The 24,686-nt window shown below is 47.3% G+C and overlaps 1 protein-coding gene across 1 annotated transcript in view; it reads right to left on the reverse strand.

The window, feature by feature from the left end:
* stard9 (StAR-related lipid transfer (START) domain containing 9) overlaps window positions 1-24,686 on the reverse strand; it is a 388,283-nt gene that overhangs the window by 65,148 nt on the left and 298,449 nt on the right. The window contains exons 21-22 of the mRNA XM_072487657.1: window positions 12,320-12,370; window positions 2,430-2,650 (exon numbers count right to left, since the gene is read on the reverse strand). Coding sequence (XP_072343758.1) covers window positions 2,430-2,650; window positions 12,320-12,370 — 272 coding nt within the window. The remainder of the gene's footprint in view (window positions 1-2,429; window positions 2,651-12,319; window positions 12,371-24,686) is intronic.

Genomic DNA, 24,686 nt, shown 5'->3' on the forward strand with positions numbered 1-24,686 from the left:
AGGATGGTCATGAAGCGCATCAACTCCATACTCCCAGAATGCCTTGATCCACTGCAATTCGCATACCGCTGCAACTGGTCCACAGCAGACGCCATCTCCCTGGCCCTACACTCATCCCTAGAGCATCTCGCTAACAAGGACTCTTATATCAGACTCCTATCTATTGACTACAGATCCACCTTCAACACCATAATCCCAACCAAACTCATATCAGAGCTCCAAAACCTTGACTCCTCACTCTGCAACTGGATCCTCGACTTTCTAACCCACAGACCACAATCAGTAAGAATAAACAACAACACCTCCTCCACAATAGTCCTCAATACCGGGGGCCCACAAGGCTGCGTACCTAGCCCCCTACTATGCTCCCTGTACACACACGACTGCGTGGCAAAATTTGGTTCCAACTCCATCTCCAAGTTTGCTGACGATATGACCATAGTGGGCCGGATCTCGAATAACGACGAGTCAGAATACAGGAGGGAGATAGAGAACGTAGTGGAGTGGTGCAGCGACAACAATCTATCCCTCAATGCCAGCAAAACTAAAGAGCTGGTAATTGACTTCAGGAAGCAAAGTGCTGTACATACCCCTGTCAACATCACCGGGGCCGAGGTAGAGATGGTTAGCAATTTCAAATTCCTAGGGGGTACACATCTCCAAAAATCTGTCCCGATCCACCGTCAACGCTACCACCAAGAAAGCACAACAGCACTATACTTCCTCCGGAATCTAAGGAAATTTGGCATGTACACATTAACTCTTACCAACTTTTACAGATGCACCATAAAAAACATCCCATCAGGCTGCATCACAGCCTGGTATGGCAACTGCTCGGCCCAGGACCGCAAGAAACTTCAGAGAGTCGTGAACACAGCCCAGTCCATCAAACAAATCTGCCTCCCATCCATTGACTCCATCTACACCTCCCGCTGCCTGGGGAAAGCAGACAGCATAATCAAAGACCCCTCCCACCCGGCTTACTCACTCTTCCAACCTTTTCCATCGGGCAGGAAATACAAAAGTCTGAGAACACGCACGAACAGACTCAAAAACAGCTTCTTCCCCGCTGTTACCAGACTCCGAAACGACCCTCTTATGGACTGACTTCACAAACACTGCACCCCTGTATGCTTCACCCGATGCCGGTGTTATGTAGTTATATTGTGTTGCCCTATTATGCATTTTCTTTTATTTCCTTTTCTTGTCATGTACTTAATGACTTGTTGAGCTGCTCGCAGAAAAATACTTTTCACTGTACCTCGGTACATATGACAATAAACAAAATCCAATCCAATTAGATTATTGATTAATCTTGTCTTAATTCATATTACTAGATCTAGAATAGCTTACTCCCTGGTTGGTTGTAGAACATGCTGCTCTAAGATATCCTCCTGAAAATACATGGAGACACAATATAAAATAAGGGGCAAAATTCTAAAAGTGGTACAGGATCAGAGGGACCTCGATGTATATCTGCATAGATCATTGAAGGTGGCAGAACAGGTGGAGAGCACTTAATAAAATATATAGTGTTCTGGGTTTTGTTAAAAGGGGCATTGAGTACAAGAGCAAGGAGGTTATGCAGAACTTATACAAGACACTAACTAGACCTCAGCTGGAATATTGTGACCAGTTCTGGACGTCACGCAATAGGAAAGATGAGAACGCATTGGAGAGAGTGTAGAAGAGGTTTACAAGACTGGTTCCAGAGATGTGAAACTTCAGTTATGAGGATAGATTGGAGAGGTTGGACTGTTCTTTTTGAAGAGAAGAAGGCTGAGGGGAGATTTGATAAAGATGTTGGAATTGTATAAAACACTGATGAAACTGTTCCTGCTCAAAAGGATCAAGAACAAGAGGGCACAGATTTAAAGTGGTTTGCAAAGGAAGCAAATGTGAGGACTCACCCACAGTGTTTCGGGTCTGGAATGCACTGCCTGGAAGGCAGGTTAAATTGAGGCATTCAAGAGGGCATTAGTTGATTATTTGAATAGAAACAATGTGCTGGGGAATGGGGAAAAGAGTCGTGGTGCTTGTTTGGGGAGCCGGTGCAGACACGTTGGGCCAAATGGCCCCTTCTGCACTGTAACAAATCTGGGATTCTGTAAATGATTTTCATTTATCAGCATTTATCCTTTCTCTGCTACATGTGCAGAGAAATAAAATTCTCCACTTTCACCAAACTGACGAGAGTTTCAGCTTTCTACAGGTACTAATATTGACAAAAATAAATGTTTTTTTTGACCCTCCTGCCTCAGGTGACAACATTAATGTTGCTACCAAAGAAAAGAGCAGCATTTGTTCATGCCTACATATAATATTTTTGTCTTGCTGCTGGCCTGTCCACATACTTTCCCCCTCTCAATCAGAATCTCTTTCCCATATGTAAGCAAATCATTTTTAAATAAAAGGTTGTTACTGCATACCTTTCTCAATTTGTTGTTTGAGCTCCTCCTGATCATGTTCAAGGTCTTGTTCTGCCAGTGACTGGGCTGCTTGGACATGCTGGCGTAGTTCTTCAATGTAGCATTGCTGGTGCTGTATCTGTTCTTGGTAAAACACTTCCAATCCCTTCAGCTTTTGCTTGTACTCTTCATGTTCCTGCTGTTTGTTCTGGTATCGCTCCTGAAGTTCCACCAGCTGCCTCCTGAGGATAAATGACAGTGAGATTTTAACCCAGATGTGCATACGGTTTCATTTGTTGTTGTTTTCTTCTGGAGCTTGATGCACTAAACAGAGAGCACTTCTTCACATTGCAGAAGCAGAGGCGTTCAGAACACAAGATTCTTCAACAACACCTCTCAAATCTATAACCGTGACCAACTAAAAAGGACAAGAACAGCAGGCACACATCATCCTGACGTGGGCATATATTGCAATACCTTCATTGTGTCGGGATTAAAACACTGGAACTTCCTAGTCAGCAGCTCTTTGGGAGCACCTTCACTATATGGACTGTAGCGGTTCAAGAAGGCAGCTCTTAAGTGCAATTACGGATAGGCAATAATTTCTGGCTGTGGACGTTCATCCTAACATGATACCAACTGGTTTCATTCAGGTATAATCAAACTGTAAATAAAGTAATAGCTAGCCCAGAAAGCGAGTCACATTATGGAATCACCAACTCTCCAAAGATCAACATTGCAGCAAAAGGAAATCCTCTGAGCTTCTTAGCAAGACTTTCAGCTCCTTAAAATTATCAGTTTGATTTATTACATTTGCAACTTCATACATATTGACTGTAGTTACCTGGAAAGTCTTCTGGATACATGTGTGAAAATGTATCTAACATTGCAACACATTAGCAAGTGGCCAAGCAAATATGCCCCCAGATAGCAGCTGCCCAGGCATCTTTTAACCTGGTGACTGAACTTTGAGTTTTAAACACAAAGTCCTTTCCTTTCAGCAATACACTAATCTGTTCTTTCATCACTGATTGTTCAGGACTTCTGGTGTGATTCCTCACAGAGCCAGCCGTTAAGTTACCTAGCAACGATGCAGCTTGGGTTCTGCAAAGTAAGCTCGCTTGGACGCGTAGGGACTGAGATACATAGGCCAAATCTTTCAGTGATTTGGTAAATGTTTTAAATACTCCACAAACTATGGCAGTGCACTGTATTCAAGCTAATAGCATTCCATGATATTACACTAAATTGAAAACTTGGTATTAAATTCAAAGTCATAGCACAGTAATATGTCAAATTTCCTAGAATCTAATAACAAACTTAACCATGGTATTCATGATGCACGGGCAATGATGTAGATTCCAGACAATTGTAGTGGGTGTTGGTACAGTTTAGCAAGCACAAGGCAGACAAAGAACGATAAAGAACTTTGCCAATAACAGAAATAAACTACAGTAAACAAGTTAAACGAGTCATAAAAAACAAATCTTATGTTAAAACCCAGAAGGCACAAATCTCAAAGCACTGAGGTCTAACAGCTCCAAATACAACTTGTTTACTGAATTTTAAAAGCATATCTAATCTATGTTACATAACATAATACAGAGTCTTTGGCACTTCTTACAGTTGCAAATTTAATGCAAGACATGTATTATGTACAAGATATGCATATTAGATATGAGATTAAATAGCGTACTCACACACACACTCCAATACGGATTTGCAGTTGCTAGTCTTACAGTAAATTCACAGGTGAACAAACCGTCCTGAGAATGAATGACCGAGTCCCAAAGATGCCTTGTTACCGGTGTCCCAGAAACACAAATGGTGCTGTTCTGAATATCCCTGAAGTCTTAATGGAGCCTTCAGGAAAACTATCTCAAAATAAGTTCGCCTGTACTGTAAGCTGGTGTCTAACATAGTGTGCCAAGAGGCTACTGCAACTATGGCAACAACCAAACAAGCAGTTTGAACAAGTGTCTTCCCACATAAAGCTCCATATAAAGAAAGTTTATAAACAAGAACCTCATCTGCAAAAAAAATTCATCATTGTGCCACTCATACATGTTAATTAAATATATACATTAGAACAAAACTAGCTGTTTTATTGTTTCATAGGAAAAGGCTCATTTATTTTTATTTAATGTGCATTAAATCTTCTCGCGGGCATAGTAAGTAATGGATAGTAACTTTAAATAACTTAAGAGGTAGACTAGTTTGATATAATGACCACCATACCAACCTCTCATAGATACATAGAAGATAGGAGCAGGAGGAGGCCTTTTGGCCCTTCGAGGCTGCTCCGCCCTTTATCACGATCATGGCTGATCATCCAACACAATAGCCCAATCCTGCTTTCTCCCCATAACCTTTGATCCCATTCGCACCAAGTGCTATATCTAGCCGCCTCTTGAATATATTCAATGTTTTAGCATCAACTGCTTCCTGTGGTAATGATTTCCACAGGCTCACCACTCTTTGGGTGAAGAAATGTCTCCTCATCTCTGTCCGAAATGCTTCACCCTGAATCCTCAAACTGTGCACCATTTGTGTTTCTGGGACACCGGTAACAAGGCATCTTTGGGACTCGGTCATTCATTCTCAGGACGGTTTGTTCACCTGTGAAATTACTGTAAGACTAGCAACTGCAAATCCGAATTGGAGTTTGAGGAGCACTCTATTTAATCTCATATCTAATATGATACATCCATCATCGGGAACACCATCCCTGCACCTACCCTGTCTAGTCCTGTTAGAATTTTCTAAGTCTCTATGAGATCCCCCCTCATTCTTCTGAACTCCAGCGAGAACAATCCTAACCTAGTCAATCTCTCCTCATATGACAGTCCCGCCATCCCAGGAATCAGTCTCCTGTGTTCATGATATCACTGAATCCTAAACAGGGCCCAAAGTGTTTATTTGTTAAATAAAAATGTACTGTAGAAAAGCAAAAGTCAGTTAATGTGACCTGAAACATCAACATCTGTTTCTTCACAAATCTTCAATGTATGGTCAGCTTTTTCTGCTTTATTTCTTGGATCCCAGTATCAGAAGTGAATTATCTATTTGTATTTATACAGAGTGCTTTTTGTTGAAAGAACACAAAGGCCTTTATGCAACAATTAGCTTTATTCATGCACCAGAAATGTAGCCATCAGCAGCATCTTAGATGCAGTGTGAGAAGAGTGATTCTGTTTTTAGGTAGTATTGGTTGAGGGTGGGAAGTTGGCTGGGACACCCTACTGCTCTTTATTACTGGATAGTTGAACAACATTCACCTGGGCCACTATAGTAGGTAGGTGGGAGCTCAAGTTAATAGTCCTTCCAAAGCCTATAATGTGGATCGAAGCTAAAACCCTGTTATAAAGAGGCTAGATTACTGCCAACTCAGTCAAGTGGACACAACATGGCTAGCGGCACTCCATAGAACCATATAATTTCTCCAGTGCATAAGGAAGCCATTCAGCCCATCTAGTCTGCACTGACCCCCTGAAAGAGCACCCCATCAAGGCCCACTACACCGCCCCATCCCCGTAACCCCTATTACCCCACCTAACCTGCATATCTTTGGGTTTCTGGATTACTAGCCCAGCAACAAATACGACTACGTCACTGCCTCTGACTCATTGTTTATATTTCACAAACTAGTGTAGCACTGCATAAATACTTAAGACAGTACACATCAGGGACTGGAAAACACCTGCAGAATCCCCAAGGAATGACATGAGTACCAGCGAATTTCAGGATCATATTTCCAGTTACAATGCACACCTATTTTTGTGGCTATCTGCAAAGTACCATCACCAAAAAAACTTCTAACATCACTCAGTTTTTCCCATGTTACATGCAGACACCACAATGCTGGTTGATCATTGTTTCATTGTCAACCATTTGGGGATTTGGCGAGTGGCTATACAGCTGGATACCCTTCCTGCTGCTAACCTTCCCCGTTTATCCATACTGGGGACTGGCTTGCCTGCTGATGCACAATCAATTACTCGTGAGACAAGGAGAGTCATACTAATCGGCTTTAATCAGCTAGAATTGTACCCAGCAGCTCCGATACAGAAAGTGAAGGCTGCTGGGACGGCATGGGTTCTTATACCCCGTCTCTCAGGGTGGAGCTACGTATGTTGGCCAATGGTAGACTCCGAGGTCTGGCCAATGGGCATCCACCTCTCAGGTACTGCAATACCTGGTATTACCACACCTGCTTTCTGGGTTCTTTCGTAGCCAAGTCCTGGAGGACGTCTTGAACCCAGGGACGTCCAGTTTAGAGGCAAAAGATTCCCACTTGGGGCAGCACGGTGGCACAGTGGTTAGCATTGCTGCCTCACGGCACCGAGGTCCCAGGTTCAATCCCGGCTCTGGGACACTGTCCATGTAGAGTATTCTCCCCGTGTTTGCGTGGGTTTCACCCCCACAACCCAAAGATGTGCAGGCTAGGTGGATTGGCCTCGCCCCTTAATTTGAAAAAATGAATTTGGTACTCTAAATTTATTTTTTAAAAAGATTCCCACTCAGCCACTCCAGATCCTTAACTCAACTTCCAACATGCCACGCAATTTTCTTATGATATCTCAATTGGTTTTGGAAACAACTTATTAATCTTAGAACTACTTTTGTTTCCAATTAGGGAAGTCACAATGCTTCCCACGACTCGGGGATTGGTGAACAGCACAGTGATATACTGAGCAATACAGACCAAGGTGGGTTCAAGTTTGACCCCAAGACTTTGTCACGTTCACTAACAGCCAGGCAAAACAAGCAGTAGCAGATTATCTTTAGCAACACTTGGCCTGGGAGAGGGAAAAGGTTGCTCATTATTCGTGCTGCTGACTGCTCTCGACAGACAGGGCACAATTCACCCAAAAAATGACAATGTGTAATTTTGGGCAGGTTTGGCAAACCTGTAGTCACCCACACATGGTAATTTTAGGGCCTGGGCAGTTTCTCACCGGCCAGTCCCACACTAGAATTTCTTTACGCAGCAGGGAACAAACCTCGCCAGCGATACTGACACCTCAAAGATTTTGAAAGGGAGCCCTGCTCTCAAAGTGAGGTTGGCACTGCCAGGGTGCCCAGGGAGTGCCAGGGCACTGCCCTGTCCTGACCCCAACCACCCAGGTGGCTCCAATGGCCTCCAAGACCCCGGAGTGGCCATCACGCCTGGTCTCCGCTTGTGGAGACCAATGCTAATCCGCGCCCGGTGAGGCCTTGCCGGTGCTGTCTGTGACTCCTGGCAGCTGGGGGACTGCTGCCTCAAACTGGCCGTGCATTTAATGGTTCATTTAAATATCATTGCCTGGATCACGCCAGGCGAGGGTGTGATCCAGATTGAGGCGGGCGACTCACGAGGTTTGGGTCTCTCCTGTGATGCTCCTGGTGCAATGGGATTGGTGTCGGGGGGGTTGACGCAGGGTCGGGGAGGATTGATGCAGGGTCGGGGGGGGTTGACGCAGGCTCGGAGGGGTTGACGCAGGCTCGGGGTGGGGGGGTTGACGCAGGCTCGGGGGGGGGGTTGACGCAGGCTCGGGGGGGGGGGGGGGGGGGGAGGTTGACGCAGGCTCGGGGGGGGGGGTTGACGCAGGCTCGGGGGGGGTTGACGCAGGCTCGGGGGGGGGGGTTGACGCAGGCTCGGGGGGGGGGTTGACGCAGGCTCGGGGGGGGGGGTTGACGCAGGCTCGGGGGGGGGGGGTTGACGCAGGGTCGGGGGGGGGTTGACGCAGGGTCGGGGGGGGGGGTTGACGCAGGGTCGGGGGGGGGTTGACGCAGGGTCGGGGGGGGTTGACGCAGGCTCGGGGGGGGTGTTGACGCAGGCTCGGGGAGGGGGGTTGGCGCAGGGTCGGGGGGGTTGGCGCAGGGTCGGTAGGGTTTACTCAGGGTCGTGAGGGTTGACGCAGGGTTGGGAGGGTTGGTGAGTTGCTCAGGGCCGGGTTGACGCAGCGTCAGTGGGGGGGGGGGGTTGACGCAGGGTCGAGGGGTTGACGCAGGGTCGGGGGGGTTGACGCAGGCTCGGGGAGGGTTGGCGCAGGCTCGGGGGGGGTTGACGCAGGCTCGGGGGGGGTTGACGCAGGCTCGGGGGGGGGTTGACGCAGGCTCGGGGGGTGTTGACGCAGGCTCGGGGGGGTTGACGCAGGCTCGGGGGGGTTGACGCAGGCTCGGGGGGGTTGACGCGGGCTCGGGGGGGTTGACGCAGGCTCGGGGGGGTTGACGCAGGCTCGGGGGGGTTGACGCAGGCTCGGGGGGGGGGGTTGACGCAGGCTCGGGGGGGGGGGTTGACGCAGGCTCGGGGGGGGTTGACGCAGGCTCGGGGGGGGTTGACGCAGGCTCGGGGGGGGTTGACGCAGGCTCGGGGGGGGTTGACGCAGGCTCGGGGGGGGTTGACGCAGGCTCGGGGGGGGTTGACGCAGGCTCGGGGGGGGTTGACGCAGGCTCGGGGGGGGTTGACGCTGGCTCGGGGGGGTTGACGCTGGCTCGGGGGGGTTGACGCTGGCTCGGGGGGGGGGTTGACGTTGGCTCGCAGGGGTTGACGCAGGGTCGGGGGGGTTGGCGCAGGGTCGGGGGGGTTGGCGCAGGGTCGGGAGGGTTGACGCAGGGTCGGGAGGGTTGACGCAGGGTCGGGAGGGTTGACGCAGGGTCGGGAGGGTTGACGCAGGGTCGGGAGGGTTGACGCAGGGTCGGGAGGGTTGACGCAGGGTCGGGAGGGTTGACGCAGGGTCGGGAGGGTTGACGCAGGGTCGGGAGGGTTGACGCAAGGTCGGGAGGGTTGACGCAAGGTCGGGAGGGTTGACGCAGGGTCGGGAGGGTTGACGCAGGGTCGGGAGGGTTGACGCAGGGTCGGGAGGGTTGACGCAGGGTCGGGAGGGTTGACGCAGGGTCGGGAGGGTTGACGCAGGGTCGGGAGGGTTGACGCAGGGTCGGGAGGGTTGACGCAGGGTCGGGAGGGTTGACGCAGGGTCGGGAGGGTTGACGCAGGGTCGGGAGGGTTGACGCAGGGTCGGGAGGGTTGACGCAGGGTCGGGAGGGTTGACGCAGGGTCGGGAGGGTTGACGCAGGGTCGGGAGGGTTGACGCAGGGTCGGGAGGGTTGACGCAGGGTCGGGAGGGTTGACGCAGGGTCGGGAGGGTTGACGCAGGGTCGGGAGGGTTGACGCAGGGTCGGGAGGGTTGACGCAGGGTCGGGAGTGTTGACGCAGGGTCGGGAGGGTTGACGAGTGCTCAGAGTTGGCGGGGGGTGGGGGGGCGATGTTTGAGAGTTGTACAGAGTCGGGGATGGGCTGTGGAGAAGGGTCCTTGCAGAGACATAAAACATAAATGTCAGGTCTTACATAATAACTAACTGGCTCACAGTTTGACTAAAGGCATAATTAAATCTGAAATCCCCATATCTGGCGAGCAACAACTGAAGAATGTCCTGCAGTAAACAAGACAAGGTCATTTGCATAAATAAATACCAGTTCTAACTGCACAATACAATGATTTCCCAGCCAGTGCGGAAGATCCATTAGCACCTCGACACCAACACTGGCTGTCCTCTGAGGGAACAGAGTCTCAACAACCTTTCTAAGCAATCATTTCAAAGGTCTTCTGTGACATCAGGCAGGATATTAAACTAGTTCAGACCTGTGCTGTTCTATGCTTGTGCCAGGTACCATTCTTATCCTCCCTAATTTATACTGACATCGGGTGAAGAAAAGCAAACATAGCAAATCTCTACAACAAAGCTCCCAATATCAGGTTCCAGATGAAAACAAGTATACATATTTGTTTTAAAATGAAGATTAAATGCTTTATTATGCCTTTTCAGTTTAGCCCAAAGGATATCAGGTGCAATAAGCTATTCTGAAGCAAACTGGTTGTGCACAGTGCAAGAAAATGTGGCAGCAAGTTCTCATAGAAAGTGGTGGGAGGAACATCTATACAAATGTACAAAACTCTCAGAACTGCAGCTCCAGAAATTCAACTCTGGAAACAACATACCCATGACAAAATAATTAGGAACAGGCCATTCGGCCCCTCGAGCATGCTCCACCATTCGATAAGATTGTGGTTTCAACTCCACTTTCCTATCTGCCCCCCAAAACTCCGCTCAGAAATCTAACTTAACCTTGAATATTTTAAAAGAACCAGCCTCCACTGCTCTCTGGGGAAGAGAGTGCCACAACTAGCAACCCTCAGAGAAATCTTTCCTCATCTCAATTATAAATGGGAGAACGTAATTTTTAAACTCTGTCCCCTAATTCTAGACTCCCCACAAGGGAAAACATCCTTTCAACATCCACCCTGTCAAGTTCCTCAGAGTTTTTAATCAGTCATGCATCTCATTTGCTGCCGATTTAATTACAAGTGTACAATTCAGTCTGTTGATCGTGTTTTTAAAAAAAAAATTTAGAGTACCAAATTATTTTTTTCCAATTAAGGGGAAATCTAGGATGGCCAATCCACCTACCCTGCACATCTTTGGGTTGTGGGGATGAGACCCACTCAATCACAGGGAGAATGTGCAAACTCCACACAGACAGTGACCCGGGTTCCCTTTATAAATGATTAAACTAACATCAGTAGCAACTTGAGATAAATATGGCTCTAGATTTTTTAATGGATCTTTTGCAACATTTTCTGTTTCATCTTGCTACCACTGCTGCCTCAGACTCCTGATGAAGTGGACAAAACAGGGAAATGTGAGAAAGTCCACTTAGGACAAATCAGAGATCAGAGTATTTTCTAAATGATGAAAAGCAAGAGAATTAGGGAATCAAGAACAGAAATCTCTAAAAGCTAATGACCAATTACAAATATACCAAAAGGCTAAAGGAATCTTGGCCTTTATTTCAAGGAGGCCGACCTGCAACTGAAAATTATGTTAGACTCTATCGGAAGTACTGAAATCAGTGTGGAGCCATACTCGAGGTAAAATATAGAGGGGATTCCACAACAACAGCTTGTATTTATATATCACCCTCAACAATGTAAAACGTCTCAGATGCCTCGCAGTAGTATTATCAAAATTAATTTATACCAAACCATTGAAGGGAATATTGGGCAAACAATAGTCAAAGGCTTGGTCAAAGAGGTAGGTTTTAAAGAAGGAATAGAAAGTAGAAACATGGAGAGATTGAAGGAAAAAAATTCTGTAGCCTTGGCAGCTGAAGGCTGGAATTGAACCCAGGCCCCTGGAGCTGTGAGGCAGCAGTGCTAACCACTGTGCCGTCCTACTGAAATTTACTGTCTGGGTACAAAAACAAAATACTGCAGTTGCTGGAAATTTGAAATAAAAATAGAAAATGCTGAAAAGTCTCAGCAGGTCAGGCAGCATATGTGGAGCAAAATAGAGTTAATGTTTCAGACCTGTGGCAACATTTTATGCTTTTATTTCTGTTATCTGGGTGGAAGCTGGTATGTTAGCGTATCTCACAAAAATTACGAAGAGCCACTTTACACATGTCGCTAGAATCCAACTCTCAGAAACAATTCTGTGTATTGCTGGAAAAGCTTAATTTGTTTGATATTAAAGGATCCTAATTTCCAAGGTTCAAACCATATGTAGTGTGTGATGCAATCTTAAATCACTGAAGTTTAACTTACTGACAAGTCCAGAAAAACATGCAAGTGACAAAAATATAGAATTCCTCTCATTTTCAAGTTAAATTCCATTTCTTTGCTGCCAAAAATCATATGAGCAAATTAAACCTTTGTACATTAATACAGTATTTCCAGATGAACGCTGCAACATAAAACCTACCCCACAAATTGGACAGACTCAAATACAACAGAAGCACATGAAAACATATTATCTACTGTTAGTACTTTAGTGAATAAGCTGAAAATTATAGTAAATGGATTTCAACGTTTCCTTAGCCCTCCACACAAAACAAGAACATAATATAATTGCTGAGGCCAGTTTCTCACCTGGTTTCACTGAGCTCCATTTCTTCATCCTTGTCTTTGTCATGTTCCAAGCTGTCACAATGCAACAGATCAGCTTCATTAGAAGGTTAAGTTACCCTGGTAGCAATCTTTCCTTTGCAGATATACAAATCTATCAGTTCCCAATAAAACAAGAGGTCATGCAGGCTGCAGAAGTATGATACTGCGGCCCAGTCCTGGTTTTGAAATGTAACAGGTCACACTTTTTCCATTTAAAACCTGCGCCGTGCAGCCCGATTGAAGGTGAACCCAAAGGCAGGCCAGGAGGAGTTTCCTCATGGTTGTTGGAACAAGACAAGCTGGATATTTCTCACTGGGGAGAGCCATGAGCTATACAATGGTGATATCCTTAGAATGAGTAAAAAAGAACAGATACAATTCATGATTACTGATTGTTATATTACTTGTTTGTATTATGGCGTTACTCTTTGCTTTACACTTCAAGAATGGCCTGATCGTTAGATTCAAAAGAAACAACAATCTTCAACTTAAAGCAAATAAGTTTAATTGAATAACAAATTAAATAATGTTGAGTTGAGTTTGTTCACTCTTACAGAACTATAACTGGTGATAAGGTAATACAGAATAAGTATTAACTATATTTAACTACATGTGCTAACTATGCTATATTTCTCTAACACTGCTGGTCTGGTCACTCCTGGTTCGAAGAGACCCAAGATCCTTTGAGTCCACATATATATATATATATAATATATATATATACACACACACACATGAATTTAGTGCTGCCATCTAGTGATTGTCTTACACTATGATGTAGTCATTAATCCTTTATATATCTTCATATATACACTGATGTTAATCATAGCCTCTCATAACCAATGATAGGGCAGAGGGCAACATGGAAAGCACTATAGTACAATATAAACAGTGTGGAATTTATTGAGAGTAGGATTTCAGTGCAGGAGGAAGGATATACTTCTTTTTACATTTTAATACTTCCAGATGTTTGTGTAAGCTTTAAGTAGCAGGTAGTTTAAAATTTACTTCAATGTTTTAGTGCAAAGTGTAACAAAACAAACTAGAAAAAACCTTAAATGAAAGCAGAATATGCTGGAAGAAGTTCTAATGAAAGATCATGGGCTGGATTCTTGGGCAGAGAATTGAAGTTCCCGACCGAATCGGGCCTGGTGCCGCTCCGGCGATACTCCGGGCCATTGCCAGAGACCCTCCCAACGGCGTGGAACTAATGTGGTATGGTCGGTCGGGACTCAGGGGTTGAGCACCAGGGGGGGGGGCCTTATGGCCGGCCGGGGCAGCGATCCAGCCGGTCCGATGCAGCGCGCGCGGCCGATCGAGGGACCCTACATTGTCCGTGTTGGTCCACTGGAGGCCGCCGCCGTGCGCATGCGCGGACTCGGAACCGGAAGTACGGGGGCCCATATCCACAGCCAAAGCTGTGTGAAGCTCCCTGGGTCCATGCTAGCCCCCTGCAGGTAAGCCTTTTATTTTTTGCAGGAAACTGGAGAGTGAATCGCCAGTGTTTTTCCGCCGGCGTGGACGCATATCCCCATTTTCCCCATGGAACTGAAACATTTGGCGAAATTCTCCCAAAAAATGACCAAGTGTCATTTTCGGGCGGGAAAACCAGTGAGAATCCCGCCGGCCGATTCTGGCACCATTCCCATCGCATTCACCCACATTTACGGCGTGATTCAGTGGACTTCAAAGTGAGTCTGCTGTCAGGTGCGTTTAGTGTGATGTTTCCCAGCGGCTGCGGCGCCGAGAAACACTGCTATTCAGCAGCATTTTGTTGTGGGTTCTTTGGGCTTCGGGGAGTTTCTATCCATCGAGGACACATTCAATAATAATAATCTTTATTGCCACAAGTAGGCTTACATTTACAATGCAATGAAGTTACTGTGAAAAGCCCCCAGTCGCCACATTCCGGCACCTGTTCGGGTACACAGGAGAAGTCAGAACGTCCAAATTACCTAACAGCACATCTTTCGGGACTTGTGGGAGGAAACCGGAGCGCCCGGAGGAAACCCAAGCAGAAATGGGGAGAACGTGCAGACTCCGCACAGTGACCCAAGCTGGGAATCGAACCTGGGACCCTGGCGCCGTGAAGCAACAGTGCTAACCATTGTGCTAGAGTGATTTCCCGCTGGTGAACGGCAAGGCTGTTCACAGATTGGGGTGCCATTTTGACCGACTGGATGTATGTTATATACGCACAAATGTATAAATGTAGGTATGCATGAAATATTTATTGTTTTTAACTAATGACTGTATGTTATACTGGAGGTGACGCCAGAGACAAATACCCGCTTTTGCGTGGACAATAAAGCTCATGTTCTAAGAATAACCACTGATGCATGCATGGCATTGACCTGAAGAAACAACTGAGGGAAAGCAAGTAATTCATAGAGTCCAATTAAGTGACTTACAAATTCTAGTAATCTTCAATGTGCAGTTGGAGAACTAGATTAATGAACATTGTGTGGTCATGTGCATCAATGTAAATGCATGTAGGCTAGCTAGACACTAGAGGGAGCACCAAGGACATCACACACACACACTCAACCAATAGATCAGTTAGATAGGATGCGACCAATGGACATTCACGATACACACGGAGGTGACACGACCACAGGGGGGCATTATACCAACCCATATATAAAGGACACCACACACATGATCTGCCTCTTTCCAGTGGAGACAGTCAGTGAGTACAGACACAGGGTTGATTCAATATCACTCCCACCACGTGGATTGCAGCAATTGGTTAGTCAGTCTGGGTAGCTATAGTAGGATTAGCAGTAGTGTCGAACTCGAGTAATAGAAGTGTAAATAGTTTAATAAACATGTTGAAATTATCTCCACGTCTGAACCTTCCTTTGTCAAGTGCACCACAAGGAAGCCGCTTATGTTACACCTAGAACATAACAAATCATGGTACCAGCAGTGAACTGTTTCAATCCATATAGCCATACCTCAGCGTACAGTGACAACCAGCAACGATACCCAGGCAAGATGTTTGAGATCCAGGTTCCGCAGCAGCTCCAGTGCCACGGCGATCTCCACGAAAACTGGCAGGTATTCCGGCAAATCTTTGAAATGTTCCTGGTAGCAGCCGACCTGGAAGACGTGGCCGATGCTGAAAAGATAGAGCTTCTGCTCACCATTGCCGGTGCCAGAACAGAAGAAACCTTTAAAAAATTCAAGTTCTCCAAAGGGCAAAACAGGAGCGACTTCCAGGCAGTTCTGGACAAATTCGGAAATACTGTGAGGAAAACACACTTCAACCAGCAAGAAAAGGTAAGAAAAGCGCCAATACTCACCATGAGGACGAGGTCCCGGAGCAGAGAACAATTTTGATCGGCGTCTATCTTTCTAAAGGGACTGCACTTGCGCAGTTGCGCGAGAAGCGCACAGAACGGGACGCTGCACAGGTGCAAAAGCTTCCTACGTATGATGTCACATGCATCATGACGTCAGAGGCCCCGGACCACACCCATTTAAACGGGAAATGTCCCAAATCAAAAACAAAATCTTTTAAAGCCGTAAAACAACCTTCTTGCACCTGGAATGACAGCACAATGCCTCAAATTGAACCAGGAAATGAAATTAACCTCCGAAGAACCCTGCAACAAGCAGTTACCTACGCCCAAACCGATGATTCCAACCTTGAATACTTCAAAACCGACCTTTACATTTTCTCTGGACCTCGCGAGCCCAATGCCAGCTCCGACGCAAACAGTGATGATATGGTCCTAGAAGACAACGACTCAGACGAACCTTCCACCTTGGGAGGCTACCCCAGTACCAAATCTGAACTGCAACTAGACGTGTTGCACATTGATGACCGTGACGACGAGTTCTTCGGATTTGAGGATCGTCAGCCCAGCAGATATGACATCCCGACTCGTGAGTGCAGGATTATGCTGTGGCCTGAAACCAAGAGACAGACAGCGGTACTAGCCCACAAAGAGCGGCCTGCTGCCACACAGAGCATGGTCCATGCACCACTCAGGGTTCCCGACTCTACGAAAGAAGACATGCAAGACTCCACACCGCAGTCCTTGCATGAACAAGAAGTGACTCCAGTGTCACAAGCCTCCACAGTGAGCTCGTGGACAGACTCCACAATTGCAGAAATGCAAGACTAGAGAGCGCAGTCCTTGCACGAACAAGAAGTGACTCCAGTGTCACAAGCCTCCACAGCGAGCTCGTGGACAGACTCCACGATAGAAGAAACGCAAGACTCCAGAGCGCAGTCCATGCACACACAAGACGTGACTCCAGTGTCACAAGCCTCTGCAGCGAGCTCGTGGACAGCTTCCACGATAGAAGCAACGCAAGACTCCGACGCGCAGTCCTTGCAGGAACAAGACCATGAGGGTTTAGCAACCTCCTCTGACCAATTAGCAGCAGATGATGCAAGTCTGCCATGCTCAAGTAAACAGCAAGAAGACGATGACAGTCTACCATGCTCCAGTGCACAGAAGGACGACCATGACAGTTTATCATGCTACAGTGAAGAACAAAGCGACGATGACAGACCAAGCCCAAATGAAGGACAACAGCAAGACAATGACAGTCCACCCACATTGTTTGCGCCACCAGATGAAGACTCTGACAATTTACCCAACCCAAGTGAACAACAAGCAGCTACTGAGGCTCTACCCATGGTATGTGAGACGAGTGACGACAGCATCCCACTTCCCATGCAAGATGTGCAAAGTGACAGACCTCAGCTAGTGTGTACAGAGGCACTCGACGATCACTGTGAGACCACTGGTGACTCAGGTGACACCACAATACTTCCACCCTCATTCGCTCGAACCTCTCCACAAGTCAATGCATTCCTGCATGTTCCGACTCCAGATGTGCAGCTTCAAGAAATCTCAGCTGACTCCAGTGAACCTGCTAAGACTCCGGACGGGGAGCATCAACAAACCAACACTGACTCAGTTAAAACAGACAAGACTCCAGATGGGGAGCAACCAAACGCCGACTCTGATTCACGTAAGCCGGACTTTACTCCAGACAGGGAGTACCACAACCTCAGTGATGGCACGCTCAGGGTGACAGCGGCTGCCACATCGACAGGAGATGGATCACTTAACAATTACACTGGGTCAGTAATAACAAACAGCGGCTACAGTCCAAGAGGAATACACCAATATTCACCACAGCTATATCCACACATTATTTCCACACCAACAGTGCAGCCAATGACAGCTCATGCTGGACAAACCCAATATTCAGGCATGCAGCAGCCAGCAGTCTATGCAGCATATTCTCAAACAAGCCAGCACTACGGATTGCCCACTAATCGAATCAAGACCGAAGGAGGACTACCGCAAGCGCAGTCTGCATTGCAGACTGGATGCCTTAGTTACAGCCCAGGATTTGCTGCACCCCAGCCTGGCCAGACAGCATATTCCTATCAGATACAAGATTCTAGTTCTGTTTCCAATTCGACAAGCTTCAACGGTTCTCAGCAGGATCACCCTTCCTGCACAGCACGTGGCCAGAACCAGTATGTACAGTCTTATCCAACTTCAACATATGGCACATCCATGATCTCGAATGATACTGTTGATGGTACCTCTTCAACATCAACACCTTATCAGCTACAAGATGCCATCCGACAGCACCATCACAAACATCGATAAAGAAAGGGACTCCAATTCAGACAGCAAAGTGATTTGACCACTTCTTGGTTCCTGTGACACAGGGACGTTGATGATATTCATAACCAAGGGGGACATTTGGCCATGATGATTGATGGTTTTTGGACTCACACGAATGATTTGGACTTATTGTTCATACATCTTAACGTATCTACCTGTTTTTTGTTCAATTTTCTTCAAGTGTACAGAAAATATGTAACATATAAAAAAGGGGGGGATGTGGTGATATGCATCAATCTAAATGCATGTAGGCTAGCTAGACACTAGAGGGAGCACCAGGGACATCATGCACACACACTCAACCAATAGATCAGTTAGATAGGACATGACCAATGGACATTCACGATACACACACAGGTGACACCACCACAGGAGGGCATTACACCAACCCATATATAAAGGACACCACACACATGGGGCGGGATTCTCCGACCCCCCGCCGGGTCGGAGAATTGCCGGGGGCTGGCGTGAATCCCGCCCCCGCCGGTTGCCGAATTCTCCGGCACCAGATATTCGGCAGGGGCGGGAATCGCGGCGCGCCGGTTGGCGGGACCCCCCCCCCCCCCCCCGGCGATTCTCCGGCCCGGATGGGCCGAAGTCCCGCTGCTGGAATGCCTGTCCCGCCGGCGAGAATCAAACCACCTCTCTTACCGGCGGGACAAGGCGGCGAGGGCGGGCTCCGGGGTCCTGGGGGGGGGGTGAACTGGCCCCAGGGGGTGCCCCCACGGTGGCCTGGCCCGCGATCGGGGCCTACCGATCCGTGGGCGGGCCTGTGCCGTGGGGGCACTCTTTTCCTTCCGCCTTCGCCATGGTCTCCACCATGGCGGAGGCGGAAGAGACCTCCTCCACTGCGCATGCGCGTGGATGCCGTGAGCGGCCGCTGACGCTCCCGAGCATGTGCCGCCCGGCAAAGTCAGTTTCGCTCCAGCTGGCAGGGCACCAAAGGCCTTTCCCGCCAGCTGGCGGGGCGGAAATCAGTCCGGCGCGGGCCTAGCCCCTCAAGGTTAGGTTTCGGCCGCTCAAGATGTGGAGAATTCCGCACCTTTGGGGCGGCGCGAAGCCGGACTGATTTGCGCCGTTTTTGGCCCAGGGTGGGCGGACATCGCGCCAATTGTGGAGAATTCCGCCCATGATCTGCCTCTTTCCAGTGGAGCCAGTCAGTGAGTAGAGACACAGGGTTGATTCAATATCACTCCCACCATGTGGATTGCAACAACTGGTTAGTCAGTCTGGGTAGCTATAGTAGGATTAGTACAAAGAACAAAGAAATGTACAGCACAGGAACAGGCCCTTCGGCCCTCCAAGCCCGTGCCGACCATGCTGCCCGACTAAACTAAAATCTTCTACATTTCCTGGGTCCGTATCCCTCTATTCCCATCCTATTCATGTATTTGTCAAGATGCCCCTTAAATGTCACTATCGTCCCTGCTTCCACCACCTCCTTCGGTAGCGAGTTCCAGGCACCCACTACCCTCGGACATCTACTCTAAACCTTGCCCCTCTCACCTTAAACCTATGCCCCCTAGTAATTGACCCCTCTACCCTGGGGGAAAGCCTCTGACTATCCACTCTGTCTATGCCCCTCATAATTTTGTAGACCTCTATCAGGTCGCCCCTCAACCTCCGTCGTTCCAGTGAGAACAAACCGAGTTTATTCAACCGCTCCTCATAGCTAATGCCCTCCATACCAGGCAACATTCTGGTAAATCTCTTCTGCACCCTCTCTAAAGCCTCCACATCCTTCTGGTAGTGTGGCGACCAGAATTGAACACTATACTCCAAGTGTGGCCTAACTAAGGTTCTATACAGCTGCAACATGACTTGCCAATTCTTATACTCAATGCCCCGGCCAATGAAGGCAAGCATGCCGTATGCCTTCTTGACTACCTTCTCCACCTGTGTTTCCTCTTTCAGTGACCTGTGGACCTGGACTCCTAGATCTCTCTGACTTTCAATACCCGAGGGTTCTACCATTCACTGTATATTCCCTACCTGCATTAGACCTTCCAAAATGCATTACCTCACATTTGTCCGGATTAAACTCCATCTGCCATCTCTCCGCCCAAGTCTCGAAACAAACTAAATCCTGCTGTATCCTCTGACAGTCCTCATCGCTATCCGCAATTCCACCAACCTTTGTGTCGTCTGCAAACTTACTAATTAGACCAGTTACATTTTCCTCCAAATCATTTATATATACTACAAACAGCAAAGGTCCCAGCACTGATCCCTGCGGAACACCACTGGTCACAGCCCTCCAATGAGAAAAGCATCCTTCCATTGCTACTCTCTGCCTTCGATGACCTCGCCAGCTCACGTGTGACTTCACCTTTTGTACTAGTCTACCATGAGGGACCTTGTCAAAGGCCTTACTGAAGTCCATATAGACGAAGTCCATATAGACAACATCCACTGCCCTACCTGCATCAATCATCTTTGTGACCTCCTCGAAAAACTCTATCAAGTTAGTGAGACACGACCTCCCCTTCACAAAACCATGCTGCCTCTCACTAATACGTCCATTTGCTTCCAAATGGGAGTAGATCCTGTCTCAAAGAATTATCTCCAGTAATTTCCCTACCACTGAAGTAAGACTCACCGGCCTGTAGTTCCCTGGATTATCCTTGCTACCCTTCTTAAACAGAGGAACAACATTGGCTATTCTCTAGTCCTCTGGGACATCACCTGAAGACAGCGAGGATCCAAAGATTTCTGTCAAGGCCTCAGCATTTCCTCACTAGCCTCCTTCAGCATTATGGGGTAGATCCCATCAGGCCCTGGGGACTTATCTACCGTAATATTTTTCAAGACGCCCAACACCTCGTCTTTTTGGATCTCAATGTGATCCAGGCTATCTACACACCCTTCTCCAGATTCAACATCTACCAATTCCTTCTCTTTGGTGAATACGGATGCAAAGTATTCATTTAGTACCTCGCCCATTTCCTCTGGCTCCACACATAGATTCCCTTGCCTATCCTTCAGTGGGCCAATCCTTTCCCTGGCTACCCTCTTGCTTTTTATGTACGTGTAAAAAGCCTTGGGATTTTCCTTAACCCTATTTGCCAATGACTTTTCGTGACCCCTTCTAGCCCTCCTGACTCCTTGCTTAAGTTCCTTCCTACTTTCCTTATATTCCACACAGGCTTCGTCTGTTCCCAGCCTTTTAGCCCTGACAAATGCCTCCTTTTTCTTTTTGACGAGGCCTACAATATCTCTCGTTATCCAAGGTTCCCGAAAATTGCCGTATTTATCCTTCTTCCTCACAGGAACATGCCGGTCCTGAATTCCTTTCAACTGACACTTGAAAGCCTCCCACATGTCAGATGTTGATTTACCCTCAAACATCCGCCCCCAATCTAGGTTCTTCAGTTCCCGCCTAATATTGTTATAATTAGCCTTCCCCCAATTTAGCACATTCATCCTAGGACCACTCTTATCCTTGTCCACCAGCACTTTAAAACTTACTGAATTGTGGTCACTGTTCCCGAAATGCTCCCCTACTGAAACTTCTACCACCTGGCCGGGCTCATTCCCCAATACCAGTTCCAGTACCGCCCCTTCCCTAGTTGGACTATCTACATATTGTTTTAAGAAGCCCTCCTGGATGCTCCTTACAAACTCTGCCCCGTCTAAGCCCCGAGCACTAAGTAAGTCCCAGTCAATATTGGGGAAGTTGAAGTCTCCCATCACCACAACCCTGTTGTTTTTACTCTTTTCCAAAATCTGTTTACCTATCTGCTCCTCTATCTCCCGCTGGCTGTTGGGAGGCCTGTAGTAAACCCCCAACATTGTGACTGCACCCTTCTTATTCCTGATCTCTACCCATATAGCCTCACTGCCCTCTGAGGTGTCCTCCCGTAGTACAGCTGTGATATTCTCCCTAACCAGTAGCGCAACTCCGCCACCCCTTTTCCATCCCCCTCTATCCCGCCTGAAACATTTAAATCCTGGAACGTTTAGCTGCCAATCCTGCCCTTCCCTCAACCAGGTCTCTGTAATGACAACAACATCATAGTTCCAAGTACTAATCCAAGCTCTAAGTTCATCTGCCTTACCCGTAATACTTCTTGCATTAAAACATATGCACTTCAGGCCACCAGACCCGCTGTGTTCAGCAACTTCTCCCTGTCTGCTCTGCCTCAGAGCCACACTGTCCCTATTCCCTAGTTCTCCCTCAATGCTCTCACCTTCTGACCTATTGCTTCCGTGCCCACCCCCCTGCCATACTAGTTTAAACCCTCCCTTGTGACACTAGCAAACCTCGCGGCCAGGATATTTATGCCTCTCCAGTTTAGATGCAACCCGTCCTTCTTATATAGGTCACACCTGCCCCGGAAGAGCTCCCAGTGGTCCAGATAACAGAAACCCTCCCTCCTACACTAGCTGTTTAGCCACGTGTTTAGCTGCTCTATCTTCCTATTTTTAGCCTCACTGGCACATGGCACAGGGAGTAATCCAGAGATTACAACCCTGGAAGTCCTGTCTTTTAACTTTCTGCCTAGCTCCCTGAACTCCTGCTGCAGGACCTCATGCCCCTTCCTGCCTAAGTCGTTAGTACCAATATGTACAACGACCTCTGCCTGTTTGCCCTCCCCCTTCAGGATGCCCTCTACCCGTTCGGAGACATCCTAGACCCTGGCACCAGGGAGGCAACATACCATCCTGGAGTCTCTTTCACGTCCACAGAAGCACCTATCTGTGCCCCTGATTATAGAGCCCCCTATTACTATTGCTCTTCTGCGCTTTGACCCTCCCTTCTGAACATCAGAGCCAGCCGTGGTGCCAGTGCTCTGGCTGCTGCTGCTTTCCCCTGATAGGCTATCCCCCCGACAGTATCCAAAGGGGTATACCTGTTCGAGAGGGGGACAACCACAGGGGATTCCTGCACTGACTGCCTGCCCTTTCTGGTGGTCACCCATTTCTCTGCCTGCATCTTGGATGTGACCACATTTATATAACTGCGATCTATGACGCTTTCCGCCACCTGCATGCTCCTAAGTGCATCCAATTGCTGCTCCAACTGAATCATGCGGTCTGTGAGGAGCTCCAGTTGGGTGCACTTTCTGTAGATGAAGCCATCCGGGAGGCTGGAAGCCTCCCGGACCTGCCACATCTCACAATCAGAGCACTGCACCCCTCTAACTGACATTGCATCAATTAATTAGTAAATTAAAATTAAAAGTTAAAAAAAAATTTTTTTTTAAGTTACTGTTAACTATCTGTTTCCTAGCACTAGATTTCTACTATAAATGTGAAAGCTAAATATAGTACTCTCTGATCTCTGGCTTAGATATACTAAATTATAATTAACTAGTGTCGAACCCAAGTAATAGAAGTGTAAACAGTTTAATAAACGTGTTGAAATTATCTCCACGTCTGAACCTTCCTTTGTCAAGTGCACCACAAGGAGGCCGCTTATGTTACACCTAGAGCATAACAAATCACATTGGGCATTGGAAACAAAGTGCAAGAAGAATAAATATGTGCTAAAATGCAGGAGAAAGTAAATGACGCTTGGAACTTTCCACAAATGTTCACAATTAAAGACGGACTATCAGAAAATAGTAATGTAACAGAAAATGTCAAAGTGTTTTATCATTTGCAGTAATAAAGAAGATGGAATATTTTGTTTGTTTGCAAATGGTGCTGACCTCCATTCCGTGCCCCCATAGCTCCAGGACCTGGCTCCAATAAGAGTGTAAAATATGAAGCAGAAGCCAAGACCTCAAGCCAAAAGCTTCGCCTCCTTCCCCCTGCCTGCCAACCCCCAGCATAAATAATAAAACCAGGCACATTGGGAAACAATGTCACGCAGTGTGACATTAACACTCCTAGGTTCTGTGCTTGAATCTAATGCACTGCTCAAGGTGCACATCAAACAGCATCAAATGAAGACTGAAAGAGCAATTAAAAAACATCACTTGAGCATTAACACTGATGGCACACAATAGTTACACAGTAGCTATAAAAGGACTGCTTTAAACTGTACCTTTGCACAATTCTCCATTTCATTTTAATTGCTACAATTCCAGAAGTTAAATCTGTATCCAGATACTTAAACACCCTGTAGGCAAGGCCCAAGTTACATACATACAACCAAATCTACAAAGTTCTGCACAATATGTTTCAATCAGATAAACCTGTTGATCATCCTCACTTCTATTTACTCCTGACTTCTTCCCCCGACCCCATTCTTAACAGATGCAATGACCCAAGAATAAGGTGAAAACTAAGCCCATTCATCTGTCTGGTCTGCATGTTCCCCATAAATAACTGCTTGGAAACAATGCACAGTTTGAACCAGTGAGCCTCGAAGCATCAATTCAGTAACCACGGAGAGCAGTTTACACACAAGAGTAACCTCAAGATTGAACATTAATTACAATCAGATATTAGTAATGAAGAAGTAAAAATTTAACATAGCAAAACAGTCCAAGATGCTTCACAGGAGCATCAAACACAATTTGACATCAGACCACATGAGGAGATACCAAGGCAGAGTATAAAATGTTTGGGCAAGGAAGGCAGGCTTTAAGGAGAGTCTTGAAGGAGGAGAGAGGGGCATAGTGGTTCAGAAAGGGAGTTCCAGAGTTTATGGTCTTGGCACAGCTGCCAGAGATGGTCAAAGAGGCCAGATTTGGACCAGCCTCGAGATCCATGGGGGTTGTGGGGCTACATGAGAT

Source organism: Scyliorhinus torazame, chromosome 2 (genome assembly GCF_047496885.1).
Source record: "Scyliorhinus torazame isolate Kashiwa2021f chromosome 2, sScyTor2.1, whole genome shotgun sequence".
Lineage (NCBI taxonomy): Eukaryota > Metazoa > Chordata > Chondrichthyes > Carcharhiniformes > Scyliorhinidae > Scyliorhinus > Scyliorhinus torazame.